We start from the raw sequence: 23595 nt of genomic DNA, 5'->3' as shown, positions 1-23595 counted from the left end.
TTGCCTGTCAGTGCCAACAGATGCACTGACAGTCTCACCCATGCTCTCACCGGATGACTGGAAGTCATGGCAGAGGGTGAATATTCCTCTGTTCCTCCCAGCATTGTGAGTATTCTCGCTACAATTCGCTGTCTTTCTCTCTGTTACCCTCCGACTTGTCTCCTTGACCGGGCGTACGTCTTTCAAACTCTATAAACTCCAAAACATTGAATAGAAACACACCCAAAACTGCTGCTGGGATTGAAGTTACTCATGTACGCCATCTCCTGGTGTAAAGTGGTAACAGCGCAGACCTCCGCCATTAGTCCTATCTCCCAATAGTACAGAATCCTTGAAAAATTCCTGAATCCAGACAGTCATCTGGATCACTCCCAAAACCTAATCAGTTCTTCCTTATGCCATTTCTGACATTTCCTGAAAATTTAATCAAAATCCATCCACAACTTTTTGAGTAATGTTGCAACAAACTAACAAACTAACCTCTCTGGTGGAGGTAATTAGCTTTTGTCCAGAGCAGGGGCATAGCTAGGGATTTTGGGCCCCCGGAAAGAATATTACACAGGGCCCCCGTTAACTGGCTAGCCAAGCAACAAATTTTGCATCATTTTTACAAATATCTATGCATTTAAATGTATTTATGAACCATAATTTCCTTTTGTATGAGCAATATTTTTTAGCATGGTGAAATAAAATTTATTTGCATTATTTTGCAGTGCTGGACTATACCATTTGGACATTTTTAAGGGAGGCCTTGTCCTTTGTTTAAAGATTTCTCCAGATTCTCTGAATCTTTTTGTAATAATATGAACAGTAACTGGTGGGATATTCAAGTCTATGCAATTTTACGTTGAAGAAGGTGCAGTCACAGCTTTTTTGCAGATTGGTAAGAAACTTACTTCTGAGATTCTGCCACTCCAAATTGCTCCTTTTATACACAATCATGCTCCTACCAGTTGCCAATGAGGCTAAGTAGTTGCAAAATGCCCCTTCTATTGTTTTTCACTGGTATCACTTACTTTTCCAGCCTAATTTCCAAATTTTTTGGAGATATGTTGCTGCCATCAAAGTCAGAATGAGCTTAGATTCTTCCTCAAATGGTCAAATGTTTCAGTTCTTACATCTGATATGTTGTTTATGCTCTACAGCAAATAAAATTTGGGTCTATGACATTAGCAAATTATTGATTTCTGTTTTTATTGACATTTTACACTGTGCCCCAACTTTTTTGGAATCAGGGTTGTATTTCTTGTCAGTTCGCACTTTGATCCCTTTAATCAAATACACTTCAGTTCATTATTTGATCTTAAATGCACTGACTTCTTAAAGTTTTCTCAGTCACTCAAGAAGAAGAACAGGGTGTTGTTGAGCTTGAGTCTGTTTTGTGTTTATGCCTCATTTATTTTGCAAGAGACAGCAGGTGAAACCGATATAAAAGGAGAAAGAGACAGAGAGGAAGAGAAGGTTGAGGTCAAAGTAAAGAAGAGAAGAGGGGAAGTTTGAGGGCAGAGAAAGAGATGAAGAATGCTCTCTAGGCTGTGATCAATAGTGATTGTGAGGCTTGATAACCCCCTCCTGCTCCCCATCTGAACCTCTGCATGTTACAAAGGGCCGTGGAAAAACAGGCTGAAGACGGTCTGCAGAGAAGGGATGTGTGTGTGTGTGTCGCTGCGCCTCAGTGTGTGTTCTGTATTTGAAGGTGCTTTCATTGATCCGAGGCAGAAATCTGTGGTCAGACTGGCTGCTTTTCAGGACATCTCTGTAGGCTGAAAGAGAGGCGGTGGGTCCCAGCACCCGTTCAACACCCTGGCTGATCCCATCAAATATTTATACTCACACTCTGCTGGAGCCACTGAAATACAATTAGATTAGTGTGAGGGAGGCTCTGAAAGTGTGTTTGTGTGCAGTTTTAATGTTTGCAGAGGTCGACTGTGTCTGTGAGAGAGTTTGGGAAGTTGTAGAGACACCTGGCCATGGATTTTTGATGATATAACTCCAGGACTTACAAAGACACACTTAAACATGGGGAATAAGGCAAGGCGTTAAATCTAGAGGTAGGAAAAGTAGAGCTAGAGAGTTTGAAAGAACAGTGGGCCTCATTTATCAATATTATCAGGAGATAGCCTTTCTCTTTCTTCTTTTGTATGATTATCAAAATAAACATCTTTTGCAAATTCAAATCTAAATTTCTGAACCTTTCAAACTAGGGATACATGATAAATATTGGTACCATCTACATCATTTTATCATTCTGACAATAAAATATCAACCAAAAAAATTACACCAGTGGTAGAAATGTTTGTTTACTTTCTCATGAGACTACTTATCAGATGTAACACCATAGATTTAATCTTTAAAGACCCTGAAAAGTCACTGACTTTTCCAGGCTCACTAAACGGCGTCGTTGAGGGCTATGGAGACATCGAGGATAGCAAACGAATGGCAAAATAGTCAGCTTTCAGAGGAAAACAGGAGTGTCTACAATGTATAGTTCAAAAGTTATCAACATTTTTATAAACTGTGTCACTTATTATTATTTATGAAAACTCTGTTTTCAGAGACCCCGGGAAGTCAGCCAAATCCCAGGGTCTCTGACAAATGCTCTGTAAGAGCTACAAATGCATGAAGAACGTATTTAAAAAGGCACAACATAGAGCTTTCACAGGAAAAACAAGTTAGGGTCTACGAATTACAGTTCAAAAGTTATCAAACAATTTACAAAGGGGTGTGCCTGAGGCACAGATCCGTGCTGTGTGAGCTCTAAGGGTTAAGATAGCAGCTACTGCCCTTTCCACACACGGCCTATGGGCAGTTGCCAAGATGGATTTGAGAAAGTCTTATGCAATGATGATATGAAACAGTCTAAATCAGCATTACTCAACCCTGCTCAACCAAAGAGCAACATTGTTGAAAAATACCTTTGCAAGAGCCTCAATTTAAGTGGTGAAAAGTGGCAAAAATGGGTTAAAGTGGCAATAAAAATGAGTTAAAGGGGGCAAAAGGCAACAAAAAGGGTAAAATGGGGCAATACCAGCATAAAATACCAAATACTGGGTCAAAGGTGACAGAAATTGGGAGGAAAGAGTGGCAAAAAAGGCAGAAAGTGGCAAAATTTGGGTGAGAAGTGACAAAAAATGAGTTACAGGTGGCAAAAATGGTCAAAAAGTAGTATAAACATGACAAAAACTATGGAAAGTGACTAAAATGGGCAAAAAGCAACAAAGAGTGACAAAATTTGGGGAAAAAAAGTGGCATTTAATGGCAAAAGGCAGCCTAAATGGGTGAAAAGTGGCAAAAATATGGAAAATTTCCAAATAGTAAAAAGCAGGATAAAAGAATCAAAAAAGTGACAAAAGTGGGCTTACAGCAGTAAAACTGCTCTAAAAATGGCAAAAAGTTTCAAATAAGGGCAATGGAAATATACAGACAGATTCAAAAGTTGAGAAAACCAACTGTATTGTGATTTGCGATGGATAATTTCTGAGGTTAAAGTTTCCCTTTATTTAAGGTTTTCTGGGGGGAAATATTTCAAATGAAGACATAAAAGAGTCACAGATCATCACAAAAGAGCCACACTTAGAGTATCACTGGCCTAAATGCTGTGTCAGGTTATGTTAGGTTTAAGGATATTGATTTTGGCAGTCCAGAAGAAACATCGCACACTTGGCTGGTACTTTTGCGCTATCATAATCCCTTTGGACATGCATCACCTTCAGCTCATTATGCTTTTTATCTTTAATTGTCCCTTAAATGAGTCGAATCTTGCGAGGGTTTTGTTGGACATTTTTGTCTCTACCTCAGGCACTGAAACATAGCAACAGACGGGTGGATTATATGAGATCAAGGATGGGGTGTTTGCATTCTTGTCAACATATTGGCTGCATGTTAACACCAGGTATAAACGAGGACACAGGATGGGGTTAAGGCCTTCTACTGTGTCAAATCAGAAGCCTCATTATCTCTGCAGCTCTGTATCAGGTTGCGGTTGGCATTTCCGGATGACGAACATTAATTCCACACGTCCGGGCTGTTTTCCATTCAAATCTTTTAATTCCTCTGAGTCGTCTGGTCTGAACTGCTCGACATGATGCTAATCAGTGTACAGCATCTCTCAAACTCTCTCCATCTTTATCTCCCTTTTATCATCTGTCTCTCCATCTGTCACACCCTCTCTCTCTCTCATCATCTAGCCCCCTTCCCGCTCTCTCGTCTTTCGCTTTACCTCGCTCTCCCAATTCAATTCAATTCAGCACACTTAATCAGCATGAATGATGCGTGAGAGAGAATGCCAAAGCATCTAAATGCAACGACGACCTCTCTCTCTCCCTCTCATGCTTCCTTAACTTCTTCTCTCCATCTGTCTTCATCTCTCGTCCTCCTCCGTCTTTCCGTGCTCAGAGCTGTGCAGCATTAGAGCAAACACAATTAAAAGTCTCCTCATCTGTTTTCTGTTGAGACAGCGACGAGCATGGGGTTTGAACACAACTTTTACCGTGTGAATAGAAATCACTTCTCTGATTCTGTTTGTGAGACGAACCTTGAAACATGTTGTGACAAAGCTGACAAGAGTCTGACTGTCAAATCCCATCTCTGTGGGGAAAAATGATAGATATGCAACAACTGTGAGGAGGAAAATCCTGCTCTGATACTTTAAGCTTGATGAGAAACACCATCATCCTAAGATTCCTTACAAAGTGGGGATTTGTACTCATTAGATGGTGATTTACACATTTCTGCTCAGCAAGATACTCAGAGGAGAGACGTAAGGGAACAATTCTGGTCAAACTCCAGCAGTTAAACTGAATTAATCACAAATCTGAGGGCTAGTTCAACTTGATGTTTTAAAAAGGGAAAGAGTTATGCAAGTGACAAAGGTAAGTATCGAAAAGCAGCTGCTTTGGATTGTCTCTTGGTTTAAAACTTTGTACCCTCACTTAAATTGTGTTCAAAACAGTCACATCATCAGAATCCCTGCTTTACATTTGATTAAAACAACTCCCCATCCAGTTAACCTGGGTTTAGGATTAATGCCAACATAGCATGTTTGCATTGCTTTGTTAAAGTAACATCCACAGGTTTAACCTTCTCCATCTCCTCCTCAGGTTGAGCAAAGTAGAACTATTTGAAGAAAAAGTGCCATGTTAGGAAAAATTAAAGCAGTCTCTGGCAGAACAATAGTGCCGTAATATACTGGTACAATATACACTATATTGCTCACCTGCCCTGACTCTCATATGAACTTAAGTGACATCCCATTCTTAATCCATAGGGTTTAATATGACATCGGTCCACCCTTTGCAGCTATAACAGCTTCAACTCTTCTGGGAAGGCTTTCCACAAGGTTCAGGAGTGTGTTAGTGGGAATTTTTGACCATTTTTCCAGAGGCGCATTCGTGAGGTCACATACTGGTGCTGGACAAGAAGACCTGGCTCTCAGTCTCCACTCTAATTCATCCCAAAGGTGTTCTATCAGGTTGAGGTCAGGACTCTGTGCAGGCCAGTCAAATTCATCCACACCAAACTCTCTCATCCATGTCTTTATGGACCTTTTTTTGTGCACTGGTGCACAGTCATGTTGGAACAGGAAGGGGCCATCCCCAAACTGTTCCCACAAAGTTGGGAGCATGGAATTGTCCAGAATCTCTTGGTATGCTGAAACATTCAGAGTTCCTTTCACTGAAACTAAGGGGCCAAGCCCAGCTCCTGAAAAACAAGCCCACACCATAATCCTCCCTCCACCAAACTTTACACTTGACACAATGCAGTCAGACAAGTACCGTTGTCCTGGCAACCACCAAACCCAGACTCGTCCATCAGACTGCCAGATGGAGAAGCGCTATTCGTCACTCCAGAGAACGCATCTCCACTGCTCTAGAGTCCAGTGGTGGCGTGCTTTACACCACTGCATTCGACGCTTTGCATTGCACTTGGTGATGTATGGCTTGGATGCAGCTGCTCAGCCATGGAAACCCATTCCATGAAGCTCTCTACACACTGTTCTTGAGCTAATCTGAAGGCCACATGAAGTTTGGAGGTCTGTAGCGATTGACTCTGCAGAAAGTTGGTGACCTCTGCACACTGTGCACCTCAGCATCCGCTGGCCCCGCTCTGTCATTTTACGTGGCCTACCACTTCATGGCTGAGTTGCTGTCGTTCCAAATCACTTCCACTTTGTTATAATACCACTGACAGTTGACTGTGGAATATTTAGGAGTGAGGAAATTTCCCCACTGGACTTGTTGCACAGGTGGCATCTTATCACAGTACCACACTGGAATTCACTGAGATCCTGACAGTGAGCCATTCTTTCACAAATGTTTGTAGAAACAGTCTGCATGCCTAGGTGCTTGATTTTATACACCTGTAGCCATGGAAGTGATTGGAACACCTAATTTCAATTATTTGGATGGGTGAGTGAATACTTTTGGCAAAATGCCTACAGTGTATTTCCAGTTTCAATGTAACTTTCATTTAACTTTATCATACTGTATGTTGATTTCTGGAGGTGTTCGATTCGCTCAGTAGAGATGCACTCTGTTGGAATCAGGAGCTTTGCCCCATATCTGGTACAGGGAGTGCTGTGAAGTGTGATGGCTCCACCTCTGACTTACTCCAGTTGATTCTGTAATGAGGCAGGGGTGTGTCTTAGCCCCTCAACCTTCAGTACCTGTATGGACTGAATAATGGGGCAGGTAAAAGGGGCAGCAATCTGTGCAGTGTCATTTGGTTAAGTCTTTGCAGATGATGCTGTGATCTTCGTGGAGAATGTAGATGTCCTTGTTGGGGCTCTTAGCTTGCGGAGTTATGAGGCTGCATTGGGACTGCACGTCTCCTGGGCCAAACGAAGATCCAAGCATTTGGGGATTGGGGTTCATTTGAATCGTAATTCATTGATATGCTTACTGCAAGGCTGAGATCAACCGTGGAACTAGGCTCAGGGGACATGGGTGGATGGGTTCACTGATCAAAACAATGTAGCACTCATGGTTTCTGAGCATGCAGACAAAGGTCAGTCCTTTTGGTCCTTGGTCCTCCCAGTCTAACTGTATTCTTGTGAGGCCTAGCATTGACTGAAGGCTAGAGACGCCAGCTGAACTCATTTGTCACAACTTATCTCCGCGAATTCTTGGGTACTGTCTGCAAGACTGTTTGTCTAATGCTGAGGTGCTTAGTAGAGCGGGGATGGGAAAGGTCCAGAAGTCAGGGGCAACCAGCTGTGTCTTAGAGGGGTCAACCTTGAGGACACCTGGGGCCTGGGACAGGCCTGGACGATGTCCGGAGCAGTACAGGCCCAAGGTTGATGTGCCAAAGTGAGGAACTTGCACATGCTCCCATACCTGACCTGACCTTACCTTGGATGGGAAATTGTTTGCCTGTGAACATGTCTAATGCTGATATTTTTCTCTGTGCAGAAATCATTTCCTTTCCCCCAAGGTGTCACCTTCATGAAAATATCACTTCAGTATTTATTACATTTCTCAACATGGACAGCACAATTTCATTAGATACTTTTCTCTAAATACACCATCATTCTTCTTCTAAAAATCCAAAATAAATTGCTCAGTTATTGATGTATTTTGTATAGAGACCCTGACACATGTCCAGGGCCTGTACTTTTACATGATGATAATAAAAACATGAAAACGAAGAGTCTTTGGGTCATCGGTCTTCTCTAAGTGTACTAAAGATAGACTCACTGGTTTGCTGACCAGTCCAAGATCTTCAGACTATTAATAAAGCAAGATGAAAGGCTAGTTTTCCTCAGAGCTTCGAGTTTAAGCACTCCTTCAGACTCCTATCATGCCTCTTTATTTCTATTTTTATGTTTTATGCTGGGCCTTTCGTTCAGTACTTTAATTAGCGTTGTAAAGAGATATTTCTGAAAATTCTACATAAACAGGCTGTACTCAGGTTATAAACAGATGACACAGAAGAGCATGTAGACATTCATGTAGAAGAGCTCCTGCGTCTGCTCCTTTCATGTGAGTCTGCAGGACACGCTGAAGGATTCTCTCCTAATTAATAATATTATATTTAAGATCAAAGAGAGACACCAACATGTGGTCATTTCCACCATCCTCCAGTCTGGTCTCTGATTTCATACCCGCTCTCCATCCCATCACCTCTCATCCTGATTCTCCTCCTAATGGATGCTTCCATCCATCCATCCATATTCGTCTTCCCGCTCTTCCACTCTTGCTCTAAACCTCACTCACCGCCCTCTCATACTCGCCCCATTTCCTTCCACTATTTTCCCTCCTGTTTCATCATCCTTACTCCATCTCTTACTCTCCAGCAGCAGTCATTTCCTCTTTTGCCTTCCTTCTGTATGCACTTCTCTCTGTGATATTTGGAATCAAAGGCAATCATTGTATCATGCATGGTGTAGTGAGGCAGTTTTATGACCGTTGCATGCAACACGAAATGACAAGACATAACACAAGATAAAACCACATTTGAAACTAGATTTTTAGGGATGCTGGCTGATACGCTGTGGTGTTGAGGCTGCTCCCTCTATTCAGATATGACACATAAGCTCTTTGCTCTCTGCTCAGGTAAAATTAGAAGTTAAAGGCGGCTTAAAAGTATACAGCAGGGGCCAGAGAATTGTGTGGCCTGTCTCTGGGCTGAGTAGATTTACAAGAGCACAGTTCAGCAGTGATAATACATGAAAACACCCTTAAACATGGATACTGGACAACTTTATGAACATATTTAAGTCTCTGGAAATTTAGCTCTAAATAAAAAAAGAGCATACATAAGATCAAAGCTGAAAATATATTTAAGCATGTAAAATAGAATCAGACCTCCCTCTCTTTCCATGAATGTCTTCCACGTAGCTTTGAAAGAACACGCTAAATCTGGATCTATGGACATGATAACTACTGGAATACCTGCCTGAATATTAGTTGGACTGACATCATGATGTCTCCTGTTCAAGCCTTGACAGCAAAAGGGACATGTGTTGAGTCTACACCATAGTGGCCAGCGCGGTTGTACGACCACATACGGTTCATCTGCGTTGGTGTGTGCCAGTTCCTGGTCCAGTCTGCACACTTCCTGCATGTTTGTGTCCAGTAAACCAGCCAATAGTAAGCCAATAATGTCCACTTCCAAAAACCTGCTATAAAAACTTAACAAATAAATATTTTTTCAGCTTTTTTTTTTTTTTGCATAAATCACTTAGACAACTCCAGCTTTGCTCAAAACATTCAATCCTTTTGAGGATTTTAACCCTTTAAATGCCAGTTTGATTACTTACCCCTGTGGTACCCCTGGTGCCAAAAATGCACACTAGGTTGATGTTTTTAAAAAAACAAACCCTTTTTCACAGTTAATATTATGGATGTATTTTTGTTCATTTTTGCACAATTTTCAAAATTCTGTCCCGGCCACAACAATCAGCCCAACATAAATAAAGTAAACCTTTTTTATAGTGTTAATATCCCTGGTGTGCAAAAAATGTTCATTAAAACCCATTCAAACCACTTCTTTTGATCTATACGCCATTAAGGCATGAATCATGCATTTTCTGGTTTCTGGGCTTCATTTGAGAGTTGGGGCTTTACATTTGCACCTGGAACATTTTTTTACCCTGTGACGTCACTTTTACCATATATGGGCGAGGGCAGGAAATACATGTTTATTCCACCAGATTTCAGTGTTAAACTGCCTTTTGCTCCCCTTCTCACTAACTCCCTGAGGTTTTGTTTAAGTGCAGATCAATGTGTGAGTCTGTGAGTGTGTCTGTGCAATAATCAAAATAAGTTATCTGATTTTCATGTAGTAACTTGCAAAAAAAAAAAAAATCATTTTTGTGTATTTTGCATCTAAAAATGCAGTGACATCATCAATGAAACATGGCATTTAAGGGGTAAAAAAATAAATGAATGAGTATTTGACATTTATGATTAGGGCTGAACTTAAATGACAAAATTATAATTCAATAATAGTAAAACAATTTTGAAATGTATGATATTTATAACATGATTTAAAGGTGTGCATTTTTTTGTGCAGAAGGGTGAAAAACGTGAGTATTTTAGAATAATTGACCTCACAAAAAAAACTAATAATGTATTTTAACCAATGTTGCTACTAATCAATGACATATGCCAGGCTGCGATGATCCATTAATAAGTTATTCACTTTCAGTGTAGTATCTTGAAAAAATCAACTTGAGTTTTTTTTCCATCAAAAAATGTTTTTTTTTTACATTACAAACATGGCAATTAAAGGGTTAAACGATATAACAATTATTGAGTCTTTGGTATTTTTGTTAATGGCACAAGTTGATGAAACAAGGGAAAAAAAAATAAACAATTAAAAATAAACTAATGTAACTTTTTCATTTACAGTAATAACCCCCCTGTGCATTTTTTTGCACACTAGGAGGAAAATGAGGCAGCAATTTATAGGGATGCCAGAGGGTTAAAGTCAATGTTGTTTTTTTATGAAAAAAAGTGAAACAATGTGTTATCTTCTTTAAACCAAATGTTGGATGGCTGGGGCATTATTTCTACACAAAGAAATACAATATACGACATACCCAAGAGGGTTAAAAATTCTAAAAACTATTCAATAATCAATTGTTTTGATTAGAACTTAAGTGGATCAAAAGATTTGACCAAAAAAATTAGTAAAAATATCAAAGTATACTATTTTTATTGACAATTTTGTCCTTCAAGGTGCAGTGTGTAATATTTAGCCTAGTAGCATTTAGCTGAACAAACTTGGTAAAATAAAGCAAAACATTTCTAAGACGGTCTATCTAAACAAGTGTTTAGTCATCTAAATTAAAAAATAGCTATTTTGAAAAATACAACCCAGAGAAAACCTTTAATTCATACATAGGGAGGGTCCCCTCCATGCATGCCGCCATCTTGGATTTTTACATGTTTCCATGGTAACATAGAGGAAAAAAGGATAAATAAAGTTATTGTATTGTATTGTACGGTATGCACATTACAGATACACATTAAATTCAACTGGTTGCCACAGTTTCCAGCAGAGAAATGCAATCTAGAACCCACTTCTAGATGTTGATATTCAGTTTTACACACTGCACCTTTAATGACTTGAAGGGTAGTAAAATTTAAATCAGATGCTACACAAAAAAGTAATAATGCATCAGAGTTAATATTTTGGCAAATCACTGACATATCCAAGCTGGATTTAGAAATAATGCCCCAGCCATCCAGCATTTGGTTTAAGGAAGATAGCACAGTTTTTCATTTTTTTTCATAAAAAACAACACTGACTTTAAGTAATCAAACTGGCATTTAAAGGGTTAAAATCCTCATTGAATGTTTGGTAGTTTAAAGCACAGCTGAAGTTGTTAAAGAGGTTTATGCAAAGAAATCAGAAAAAAATGAACCTGTTAAGTTTTTATAGCAGTTTTTTGAAAGTGGACATTTTCATCCTTTATGGCTTTAAAGGGTAGTAAATTTGTTTCACAGTGTTCCCCTGACCTATTAGAGCAAGTGATATTTGAATTCAAAAATATGCCTAGAAAGACACTTTGTTGCAAAACATTAGACCATATGCACTAACACAGCTGAAATGTGGAGCAGAGAAAGAGGAAAAATTTGCCCGAATGGACAAAAATGTCCCTAGTGATGCCTGAGGGTTAAACCAAGTATACTATGTTGGAGTTGGAGCTGATAGATATTAAGCAGCAGCTGATTTAAGTGCAGTTATTGCAAAGAAAAAAGAGAGGAGATGCTGTAGAGCATGGGCCATGTTAACAATTAGGTGTTCTACTGTAAACAACAAAGGTGTGTGATATTTGAAAATCATTGCATTCTATCTTTATTTACATTTAACACTGTGTCCCAACTTTTTTGAAATTGAGGTTAAAATAAATATTTTGATCGCTTTAACATATCATGGTTTTGTTATTTGTAATCAAACACGTACAGAGTTTTAGGCATTAAAAGTATAATCAGTTGCTTACCAGCTACATTGCAGTAGGTACAACAACAGTTGTAGGCATATAAGATACCCTAAAAAACAAAAAAAAATTTTATTTCTTCCTCATATTTCTAGAACTTTATAATCTTTTGTAACTGAATGGGAAGTGTTAGGGAGCCCAGCCAGTTGTTGATCATTGCTCTGACGAAGGAAACATCAGGAATGTTTCCAGTCACTTACAGTTATTGAGAGGATTGAAAAGCAACATCTTGCAGTTTAAACATGCTCACTATTATGCACAGAAAACCCTAAATGACACAGTCAGAGAGCAGCTGTGGATCTGCTTCTCCTGTGGGTTTATCCCACATTCATGTAGCTCTGTGTGGGAGTTTGTCTGTTTGATTGTGAGTTTGTGTGTGAGTTTCCACGTGACTGAGAATAATGAGTAGAGTGACAGATGCATGAATGATGCTCAGTATAGAGCTCAGCGAGGGAAGGGGAGGATGAAATGATCGCATGGTGGGAGAGGATGAAGGAAGCAGGGAGGAGGTGGAGATAAAAGAAAGGAGGGGAGGAAGAAAGGGTGAAGGAAGAACGGGGGAAGAGAGGGGATGAAGCAGAGAGGAGGAAGTGTTAGCAGAGTCAGGGATGGATGGATGTCACACTGACAGATTTAAAGAGATAGAGAGATGAAATGGAAGAAGAAATGACAGAGCAAAAAGAAGTGAGAGAGGCGGAGTGGTGTCTGGATCTAAAGGAACCCAATTAAAAGTGTAATAAAACCAAGACAGCCTCTGGGTTGGGGAAATAATTGAGACTGGTAGAAACATTGCATATTGTAAAACACACAAATCACACACTGAGGGAGTGAGATTAAAATATACTGAAGGAAACATGTCAACATTCACACAAAAGAGCTAACACCTACTTAAACACATGTGTACGGTGGCCCTGAAGTGTAAAAACACAATAACCAATCACAAAGCAATCGTTCACTAATGAACCCGCCTGTTTGGCTGTTTTATTTTGACTTACGATGATCAGAAGGATGAAGTAGATGAAGTTGTAGAAGGAATGAGCATCCATCACGTAGTACATGATCTCCACCCAGCCCTCCAGAGTGATCACCTACGACACAGCAGAGAGGTGACAGTGAATATCAACACCTGTCTCCACCCTAGACCACCCCCCCCCACCATCACAAACCAATCCCCACTTCCTGACAAATGCGACAGCTTTACTCATGTAGCACTATTAAAAACAGAGGTTTACAAAGGGCATTCAAATATGCAAAGCAAAGCAGAAGAACACAAAACCCCAACAGCAAAAGAAAACCCAAACATTACACCAGTATGGATACTTCACAGCCCTACAGGCCTAAATATTTATAAAAAATGTATAACTAGGGCTGCAAGCAGCAGTGAAGGGCCCTCGCACCCTGGCACACGTTGGGGTGTGCCTCAACCGCCCATGAGTGTGGCAACAGTTGGGTGTTAGCAACCATTTGCATCACTTCCTATTGGCAGTAGAGAGCGCTATGATGAACTGTTTTTGATGTGGACTTGTTCAGTGTGATACTGTTGTGTTGCCATAAAAGTCTGAAGCCCATTCACATAAGTCTGTGAATATTTTTCTAAAAAGAGGCCTTATTTTGAAATTCCGGTGAAGCCGGTGGACTTCCTGTTTGGGATTTTTGCATGGTTCCTAGAGGCTTTTTTGTAGGTGTGGTTATGATGCATGTCCTGATGAAAGATCATCTGCCTAATTTCAATGGTGTTTGGGGGCTGAATTTTTAAAATACCAAAAGAGGAAAAAGTGACATTAAATTTTGGTTTGCCAGAAGGGGGCGCTATTATTAATTTCTGATGTTAGTGCTTGATTAGATAGAGGCTCAATGTGTGATCATCTGTGTGAAGTTTCATGATGATTGGTGTAAGCACTGAAAAGTTGTACAGAATTATTGTTGTTTTTACACCATCTTTTGAGAGACTCTTTTTTTTTTAAAGTGGTTTTCCAAGTGTGGGCCCTTATTACAGCCCTGCCCCCTGGTGAAAACTCCTGCAACTTGTCTAGTATGAGGAAAAAACAGTTTGGAGTCAAGCAGATAAGTTTGATCAGATGTGAGGACAAGAAATTTACCAAAAATTGCCAAAAATTGCCAAAATGTAACACTTTTTTGGTTCTAGTGCGGTTCCTGTACATTTTAGAGGATGAACCCAGGAGACTTTTTTTTTGGTTTTGACACGTACCAATTTTATTGCCTGTAGGTCTTACTCAGTCCCCCATCTCCCTTTTGGGACCCCCTCATCCCTGTATGATGGATTTGCACAGTTCCACTACCTGACAAAAGTTTCACTTGGAGGACATATTCTATAAGGTTTCTTGGACTTTTAAGGCATGTTAAGGCCCCCACAACAGGCTGCAAAGGGCCGAATAATAATAATAGGTAAGAACGCCTACAGTTCCAATAGGGTCCTCATCGACCCTAGGTCGGGGCTCGGGTCCTAACAAGACTTGAAATGTCCTTAGTTCAGTTTTTATTGCATCATTCTATAATTTATAAAAAATCCAAGTCAACATCCAAATTGTATATTTTTGAGAAAATAAAACCCTCAAACTAAAGGGCTAAAATAAAGACAACAGCTTTTTCTCCAATCAGAATTTCCCATCACTGCAGTTGCTGGGAAAATAATGCTGTCCTTCCAGCTCTGTGATTGGTGTGCCCTCTGCACTATCTCAGAGGGCCTAGGTAACATAATTCAATGGTAGATTTTTTTCAAATTACCAATCACAGTGCCCCTCTAACTGGACTTTGTTATCTTTGACTTTGCAACAACTACAAATCAAAAGCTTGCCTTAAGTTGGCTAAACTGGCGAACTAGCTTCCTCACTTGTTAAAAGCAACAAGTAATATTATTTGGAGGAGGAAAAAACTGTTTTTTTTCTTTTCTTTTTTTTTTTTTTTGATGGAAAAAGTTGGGTTGTGACACATCTTAATGTAATGCAACATGTCCAACACGTTTCTCCTGTATTCAGCTCAGTCCTTTATGTTCAATCTTAAAAAAAAAACCAAAAAACCAAAAAAAAAAAACAGTGCTCTGAGAATGCATTATATGGCCTCCATATTTATGGGGTCAACTTTTGTAATACAAATCAGTGATGCACTGGTGCCGTATGGTGGCAAGAGGTTTAATATCCTTCACAGACCTTCTTTCTCTCCCCTCCCACATTTCTTATGAGTATGTAGCATAAGTATATGTTTTTGTGTGTATCGTGTACATTTACTGTCTCAGCATCAATCTTTAACTGGTAAAATGGATTTAATGTTACCCAGTCTTTTACCTGAAAGATAACGATCCAGGCGTAGGCGATGTTGTCGAAGTTGATGGCTCCTTTGTGCGGGTTGGTGAGTCCAGTATGACACCTGGTGTAGTACCTGTTCCAGTTGACACACAGTCCAGCCACACTCACGCTGCCATTGGCCAGAGGCTCAGGGCTCAGGCCCAGAGACTGACGGTAAAGAGCATCATCTTTGTCCAGGCAGCACGTCCTGCCTCCCTCACGGCGAGCTGGGACGTCAGTGCAGGACATGATGCCGTTGTCGATGGGTAGGGAACAGATGAAGGGCCGTTCGTCGTCCTCGTCAGCCATGTAGTAGGGTCGAGGTAGACTGATACCCGTAGTTCTGCAAGATGAAGAAGAGGAAAATAAGTTCAAGAGGCAAAGCAACACAGATTTCCACTCCTCTTCCAGAATAACTAAAGCGTTGGATGAAAAGCCAAGTCTGAGTCATGCTCCTTAGTTGGTCATTTGAATTGCATGATATGAGCCTTTGTAATAGAATTAGGAGCACCCGAAGAGGCCCTGACTGGGGAGCAAATCAGAAACCTTCTTGATGTGAGGCAAAAGTTTGATATGTCATTATGATAGAATATTATTTGTCTCTGTGAATTTTGTCTTTGACTCCAGAGCAGTACACACAAAGACAGTCCCGCTCTGCAGAACTGATAAATCAAAACAATAAAAGCAAAACTGTTTGTCCTCACAGCTGTTTCAGATATTTGTGTGGTGTAACATAAGGGATGAAAGTATAAAAGTCAATGACAAAGAGATGAGAGAATGTCAGGATGACAGCGGTAGACGGGGAGGAGGCTGACTGTATTAGTGAAGGTAAATCTGAAGATAACAGGGCAGAACAAAGTGAAGGAGACAAGTAAATCTCGAAGGTGTGACTGTTTGTTAAGAGTACCAAATTGCTGTTTTCAGCCATTAAAGTGGCTCTTAATTATTTATGTTTCTGTCCTTTTTCTCATTTCGCCAACAGACAAAACCACCCAGACTTTCTTCAGAGTGTCTCAGCAAAGAAGAGCTCTAAATCAGAATCAATGAGGTTTTAAATTGGCCGCTTACTTTGTTTGTTTTTCTTTCTTTGTTTCAGTCTACTGATCTACTTTTGAACTTACTGCACTCTTGTGGATATGTTTCCAATATCAGAATATAATCAAGACTTTTCTCAGAGTTGAGACACAAGTTTCAAGAGTGCCAACTTCAGAAGCAGCAGTAGTAGGGAAGATATGAGACTCCAGAGAGACACTTTTCTGTTGCCTGCAACAGCTGAATGAAGATTCTCCTTTAAAACATGATGTCAGCTAGCATGGGTGTGTGAAGCAAGGTGGAAGGAAATGTCTTTAAAGTGCAGACTGTATAAAGTTTTGAGCCAATCTGAGTGACTTCCCCATTTGGTTACTGAAGCTGCCATTTGCAGCCATTCTATGGCAACTGCTGTTTTGAAAATGCTGTCTCAAACAGCAAAATGCGGACAAACAGCAGGAAAAGAATGCGCTGGCTTGCAGTCATTACTGTGCATGACTCGTATACCTAAAACCTAATCTCACACTTTTCAAATAAATTAAGCATGTGCCCACATGGTCAATGCAGACCAAAATGATATTTTAAATGAGGCTGTATCTATTATTACCTCCAGGATTCTTTCAGGGTTTTTGTAGTCAGCCTTGTATAGACATTGAAGGAATTGTACTTTTTCCCACTATGGCCTCGGCTTCATTTGTCAACACCCAAGGTTAGCAATTCCTCTAAAGCTACATGCTAGTTTGTAATTCAAATCCAGCTGACATACTGCCTCATTCAATTAGAGCCACCTGTCTGACTGTGAACACAAGGACATTCATGTCTAAGTGTGCTACTATGTCGAACTGATTGTTTGGTTTGACATTAAAGAGTCAGGTGGGATGGAGGAAAATGTTACGCTAGCTACCTGTTGACATGGTTGACTGCAGGATTTGATTTTAAAGCCTCAGTTTTAACCGCTCACACAAACCACCCGTTACACATGGGTGGCTGAGGCTAAAAGATGCTTCTGTTTCATTGCAGAGCAAAGTGATATGACTGGAAATTTGCAAAGGTGTTATCTTGAGGTACTAAAAAAAGTTGCACATTTCCATGCATGGTAAAGGTCGACAACTTCTCTCCACCAAAATGAAATCTGTGACTGGGGCTGTCAAGATAGCTTTAATTGTGATTTAATAAGATCCGCAATTAGAGCATCATTACTATCTTTATTCACAGTAACTGCATGTCTTATGCCTGTTTCATCACACTTTATTCAAGCCATGACAGCAAAAAGGAAGGTGGGAGGAAGGCAGAAGGAAGCAGGGCAGGCAAGACGGAAGGATTGCAGGAAGGAAGGTTGGAAGGTAGGAAGGAATAATCGATCGTTTAGTTAGTAACAAGGCAGGTAGAAAGGAAGGAAGGAAGAAAGGGAGGGAGGAAGAATGAACAAAAGGAGGCAGGGAAAGATGGATGTAATAGATAGTAAAAAGGAAGGAAGGAAGGGAGGAGGGAGGAAGGATGGATAAAGGGAAGGAAAGAAGGATGGATGGAATAGATAGTAAAAAGGAAGGCAGGATAAAAGGATGGCAGAAATAAAGGTAGGAAGGAAGGAAGAAGCCAGGAAGGAAGGCAGGAAGGAAGGAAAGAGGGAGGGAAGTAAGAAGGAAGAAAGGAAGGAAGAAGGAAGGGAGGAAGGAGGGATAAAAGAGAGCGAGGAAGGAAGGATGGAATAGATAGTAAAAAGGAGGAAGGGAAGGGAAGAAGGAGGGATTAAAGGAGGCAGGGAAGGTTGGATGTAATAGTAAAAAGGAAGGAGGGAGGGAGGAAGGATGGATAAAAGGAAGGAAGGAAGGAAGGATGGATGGAATAGAGAGTAAAAAGGAATGATGGAAGGAAGCAAGGAAGGCAGGAAGAAAGGATGGTAAGAAAGGTAGGAAGGAAGGAAGACGACAGGAAGGAATAACCGATGGTATAGATAGTTAAAGAGTGGAAAGGAAGGAAGGAAGGAAGGAAGGAAGGAAGGAAGGAAAGAAGGAAAGAAGGAAGGAAGGATGAAATATTTGATGGTATAGATACTAAAAAGGTAGGAAGGAAGCAAGGACGGAAGAAGGAAGAAAGGAAGAAAGAAGGAAGGGGGAAGGAAGGATAATAGGGATGAAGGAAGGAAGGAAGGGATAGATAGTAAAAAGGAAGGAAAGAAGGGAAGAAGGATAATAAAAGAATGAAGGAGACAGGGAGGAAAGAAGGAAAAACAGAAGAAAAGACTGGAAAAAAGAGAATGGTAAAAGAGTGGAAATAATATGAATGGATGAGGTTAAAAGGATGGGGAAAAATTAAGGAAAGAAGAATAAGCAAGGGTGAAAATGGTGAAGAAAGAAAGAAGGGAACATTTTTTAATGTGGGTGAAAAAAGAAAGAAAGAGAAGGAAAACCATGCAGAATCTTAAATAGAGAGAGAGAAGAAAGCAAACAAGTGAAATGTGAGAGTCAAAAAGAGAGAGAGAGATTAAAGGTGGTATTTGCCTTGCCATTACATAAAGAGCAAAGTCGACACTAAAGATGGAGAGCGGCAGCGCTGTGTGTGATCTCAGTTTAATCTGAGAGTAGGTTTCTCTTTAAAGGGCAGACCGGAGGAAAAGATACAGATGAGTGCAGACGCTGCTTAGCAATTACATGTGACCTGGTATTTGAGAAGACTCCATAGAAGCAGCATTGTGAGTACTTTTCTTGTCTCTGACTCCACTTTTAGTCCTTTCTGCTGGCTCTTTGCTCTCTCAGTGACTGTCTGTCTGCATTGTGTTGTTCTGAAAGAAGCTATTACCTGAGGAGGACCAAGGCCTTTTAGTTTAGCGTGTGATTCTGAAGGTATGTCTGACCAGGATTTGTCCTCGCATCAGTCCTCCCTGCATTATGTCAGGTAAGGTATGACCATCATTTCATCTTTGTCTAACTCTAAAAGAAACATTTCTAAAAAAAAAAAAAAAATTGCACAAAACTTCTACAAAAAAAAAAAAAAAAAAAAAAAAAAAACTCCCAGAGTCATGGACTGACATGATTGATGGCTGATGACAGACATGGAATCTGGCCAGTCCCGCTTTGCATGGTGAACATTTCCTGTCATAACCACTTCAGTTTTGTTCTTTATCAACACACTGGTCCTGAAAAAAACTTATATGATCAGCAAAGTACTTGGCTTTGGGTTTGTCAGCTTAATTTGGCATCTGTTTGTGAATAAATTGCTTAAAAGAGATCTTTACAGCTTTAATTCAGCACTCAAAGATGAAATAAAGCTCTCTCTTTTCCTGCATATGATGCTGCTTTTTTAAGTGCTGAGGTCTTATTTTAGAGTCATTAATTGCACAGAATGTTTGAACAGTGCAGAAGATGGTCCTCGTGTCTCATTAATTAAGCCCTTAATTAAACAAGGCTGTTTTTGGCTGGTACACTTCCTTTTTGTTTTTCAGCTTTTCCTTCCAGAGGGTGCAATTAAGTAAAAAACACTTTCCTGGTAGAGCAAGGATTGCTACCTAAACCAAGTTTAGGACAGAAGCAGGTGCATGACTCAGTATGTATTTCTCTGCAAATCTGTCATCCCTTAATGTCTCATATTATCTAACAAATGTAATATCAGGCAAAGATAGCCCACGTAAATACAAAATGCAGTGTTTATGCAAACGTACCTGGCCCAATTTGTATGATTGCACCACCTTGTTAGGTCATAAATCAACTCCCTAGCCACACCCAGGATTGATTTTTGCCAGACCTGTTGAATCCAGAAATTCCCAAAATAGAAGCTGACAAAGTGAAGTAGGCTACAAGATCTCAAAAAGCAACACATAATGGCGCCATCTAGAGAAATTCAAGAACAAATAAGAAAATAAGTCATGGACATCTATTAGTCTGGAGAGAGTTACAAAGGCATTTCTGAGGCTTGGGACTCCAGCCAACAAAGTGAGAGTTATTACCCACAAACGGAGAAAACTTGAAACAGTGGTGAACGTTCTGACTATTTTGTCTCACCTGGACTTTATGTCTCCAAACGCTTGTAAAACATCAACCATGTGGTAGACAGTCAAGCTCTAAACATCCTTTTTTTTTCAGGACAATCTGGGCTTTAAGAAAATGTGTGCTGCAAATGTCACCTGAATTTTAAAAAGACAAAAGAAAAAAAGACACTAAACAAAAATCGAACCTCAAAGGTTGTCATGTTACACCCAGTTACAAATAAAGACTTTTTTTGCACATACTTGTACCTCCATCTCCTGTGGACCAAAAAGTGAAAAAATACTCATTATGTGACACAAAGTCTTTAAAATATTCACATATTTGCAAAAAGGTCCATGTGCTTCTTTGTATTGGCTCTATAAATGCCATTATTCAAAGTAGTTCCTGTCTGCAGAGACACAGAAGGCCACACCATATTCCATTAAGAGATGCTCTGGCCGTATCCTGAATAGCTCTGAGAATAAAAACAAGCTCAGTTTGGCAAAGCTTGACATGACAGTGGAACAGCCTGCCATTGGTTGTCACAGCTCATGTGATGAAACAATATGCTGGATGGCATTAGCCGCTATCGTTAGAAACGGTCAAGAAACAGAATAAAAAATGGATAAAAAGATGTCCAATAACAGAGTTATTGGTGTAGATTTGACCTTTAAATGCCCCAGAATGTCACCCAAGTTCCGGGCTCACTAGATGGCCTTAGAATGGCAAAACAGCGGCTACAATTAGTGGTTCAACTTGTGTCTCTTTTTGTTGTATACCACAATGTCGGTCTCTGAGGTTTAAACAAGCCATTCATGCTTGAAAACCCTCAAATGTGGCTGAATTAAAATATTTCTGCAAAGAAGAGTGGGCCAAAATTCCTCCACAGCGATGGGAATCTCATTGCCAGTTATTGCTAATGTTTGCATCCGTTGTTTTTACAAGAGTGGCACAACCAGCTATTAGTTTTAGGGGGAAATTACCTTTTCATGTAGGTCTAGGTAGGTTTGGATGGATTTTTTTTCAGGGGGCATAGGTCTCTTCTGCAAAGACCTTAACCTGTGTCATGAAATTGAAAGAGGTTTCATGATGTTTACTTGCCCACCCTCAGATATGCAACAATCACCAGCTGAATAAGACTCCCAAACATAGAAGTCCACCCACTTTTTCTACTGTTCTTCACATCCCACACCCCTCCCACTTCTCCCCAACTCTGCACGGGACCGAGCCGGCATCAAGTGACAGCAGATCTCACAGCTGAGCTCATTATCAGATCGGACGTCGGCTCTGTGTCTCTGTGTACGGAGGTGATTACATTCGCCACCAGACGGTGTCAGACAGACAGCATTCATTTCACACCTGAAGAGACGTTGGACTCCTGACAGTAGAGACACCAGCCAAAGGTTTGTGTTTCATACCTCATGCTCGTGTTCCTGGAAACACTCTGGGCTTTGATTTACAACCATCACACACACTGTCTCCATCAGCTTTGGTTAATACACTTTAAAAATCTGCTTGTCTGCAGCATTTAACAACATTGGACGGCATTGCTGATATTAACTAGGGTGGGTCAGGACATCCCATGATTGCATCCCCTTCTAGTCTCATCTTTGATTTAGTTACCATGGCGACGGACAACCACAAAGCCTCTCATCAGATCATTATTTCCCCCTGGGCTTGGCAGACGGAACGGCTGTCCAGCCCACTCCTCTGAGCAGCCAAACCGGCCTAATCAAACGCTTGGACGCAGATTTGGTCTCCTCGGGCTTACCAGGGACTGAATCCCAGCTATTGTCTGAGCTCTGGGTTTTCACAGTGGTATTAGCTGTACTCTTAATCATAGAGAAATTTGGGAATAAGCAGCACCTGTTAAGCCTCCAGATCTTAAATCTGACTGACCATTTATATTTGCTTTTACCAAGGGACATATGAGCGCTATCATGACTCATCATTAATGATTTATTTTTAGGAATCCTCAGATTTCATAGAAATAACCCAGCTGTACCAGGGTAAAATGAACAAATGCCCTGCACAAAAACTGCATTCAAGGATAAACAGAGAGGCTTTAAGCCTTTTATAAACATCAAAACACATGCAACAAAAATACCCAGGACCCCTCTTGATGCATCCAAGTGAACTGTGAAGATCTCACAAATGACCTGTAGGAAATGTGTCTCTTATTAGTGCCAATGTCAGATGAAGTCAAGCCATTCTCCAACCCTGCAAAGCCGATGGATTGGCCAGATTTCATGTCTGTCATCAGGTAGATCCAGCTTGCAAAACTTCAAGCATTTGTTCCTGGTCAGAGAATGGGTTAGTATGAGTCTAACTGGCTCCACTGATAGTAGACTATTATGAAAGCTGCCTGTGGAGCTCATGTTACTCCTTAGCAGCAGCACATGTCTTCTACAAAATCATGGCAAGAGATTAAAAAAACATTTTATACTAGAAGAAGATTAGACTGGGCTCTTGATGGTGAGCTGGGTGTGCGCCTCCGTTAGCTGTATACACAAGAAGTTCATGCTTAAAGTGGCTGAATCATTTTTTTTTCTGTTTTAGTTTCCTGGAAAATGTCTCACTTATGGCATAAATGCCACATTGACTGATAACCTGGCATGCCCGATGGATGTGTTTCACACATCCATCTGGAAAACCTCTCATACACAGCGTTTGGGAAGGGGCAGAGCCTTTGAAAAAAAAAACTCAGAGGGTGACTGGACGAACGTTTTGTCTGTCACATCTTTACGGGCCAATCAGAGCAACAAAACACGTGATGTAGCCGCTGCCAAAGGACTAAACTCCGCCACGCCCGACAGTACCGCCCCTCGTCGTTGATTGGTCCTGTCACTTTCTAACTGAGCCCAAACAGTTCAGACAGAAGCTTTGCAAGATGGATTTGCCATTGAGAAACACAGAAATGGGTGGATCCATCTATTAAATAATGAGACCGGCCTAATGAGGATCAAACCATGTGGTTCACAGTCACACTGAGTGTTATATATTAAAGGTTGGGTATTCTGCTGTAAGTTTAAAATAACTGACATCTTCAGTACACAGCTCGCTACATATTGAAGTTCACATGTTTTTTCTAAAGCAGGGGTGTCAAACTCATACTGAGTCCAGGGCCAGATTTGCTCCAATGAGACGTCCTGAAGGCTAGGAGTATGAAAGTCAATTGCGGATTCTGAATTTAGGCCTAACCTAAGAGTCTAAAGACTAGTGATGGGAAGTTCGGCTCTTTTCAGAGAGCCGGCTCTTTTGGCTCGGCTCACAAAGACGAGCCAGCTCTTTCAGCTCCCGAATGGCTCTTTATTTAGGATCTTTTGTAGCCCTATATTTTACCTTAACTTCACAA

The 23595-nt window shown here is 40.5% G+C and overlaps 1 protein-coding gene across 1 annotated transcript in view; it reads right to left on the bottom strand.

Moving 5' to 3' along the window:
- The window catches only part of LOC121507795 (voltage-dependent T-type calcium channel subunit alpha-1I-like), a 317733-nt gene that overhangs the window by 159203 nt on the left and 134935 nt on the right, over positions 1–23595 (bottom strand). The window contains exons 6-7 of the mRNA XM_041784135.1: positions 15250–15592; positions 12943–13035 (exon numbers count right to left, since the gene is read on the bottom strand). Of these exons, the coding sequence (XP_041640069.1) occupies positions 12943–13035; positions 15250–15592 (436 nt within the window). The remainder of the gene's footprint in view (positions 1–12942; positions 13036–15249; positions 15593–23595) is intronic.

This window comes from Cheilinus undulatus, linkage group 4, assembly GCF_018320785.1.
Source record: "Cheilinus undulatus linkage group 4, ASM1832078v1, whole genome shotgun sequence".
NCBI lineage: Eukaryota > Metazoa > Chordata > Actinopteri > Labriformes > Labridae > Cheilinus > Cheilinus undulatus.
The sequence above is the reverse complement of the archived record's forward strand: the minus strand, read 5'-3'. Positions and strand labels throughout refer to the sequence as shown.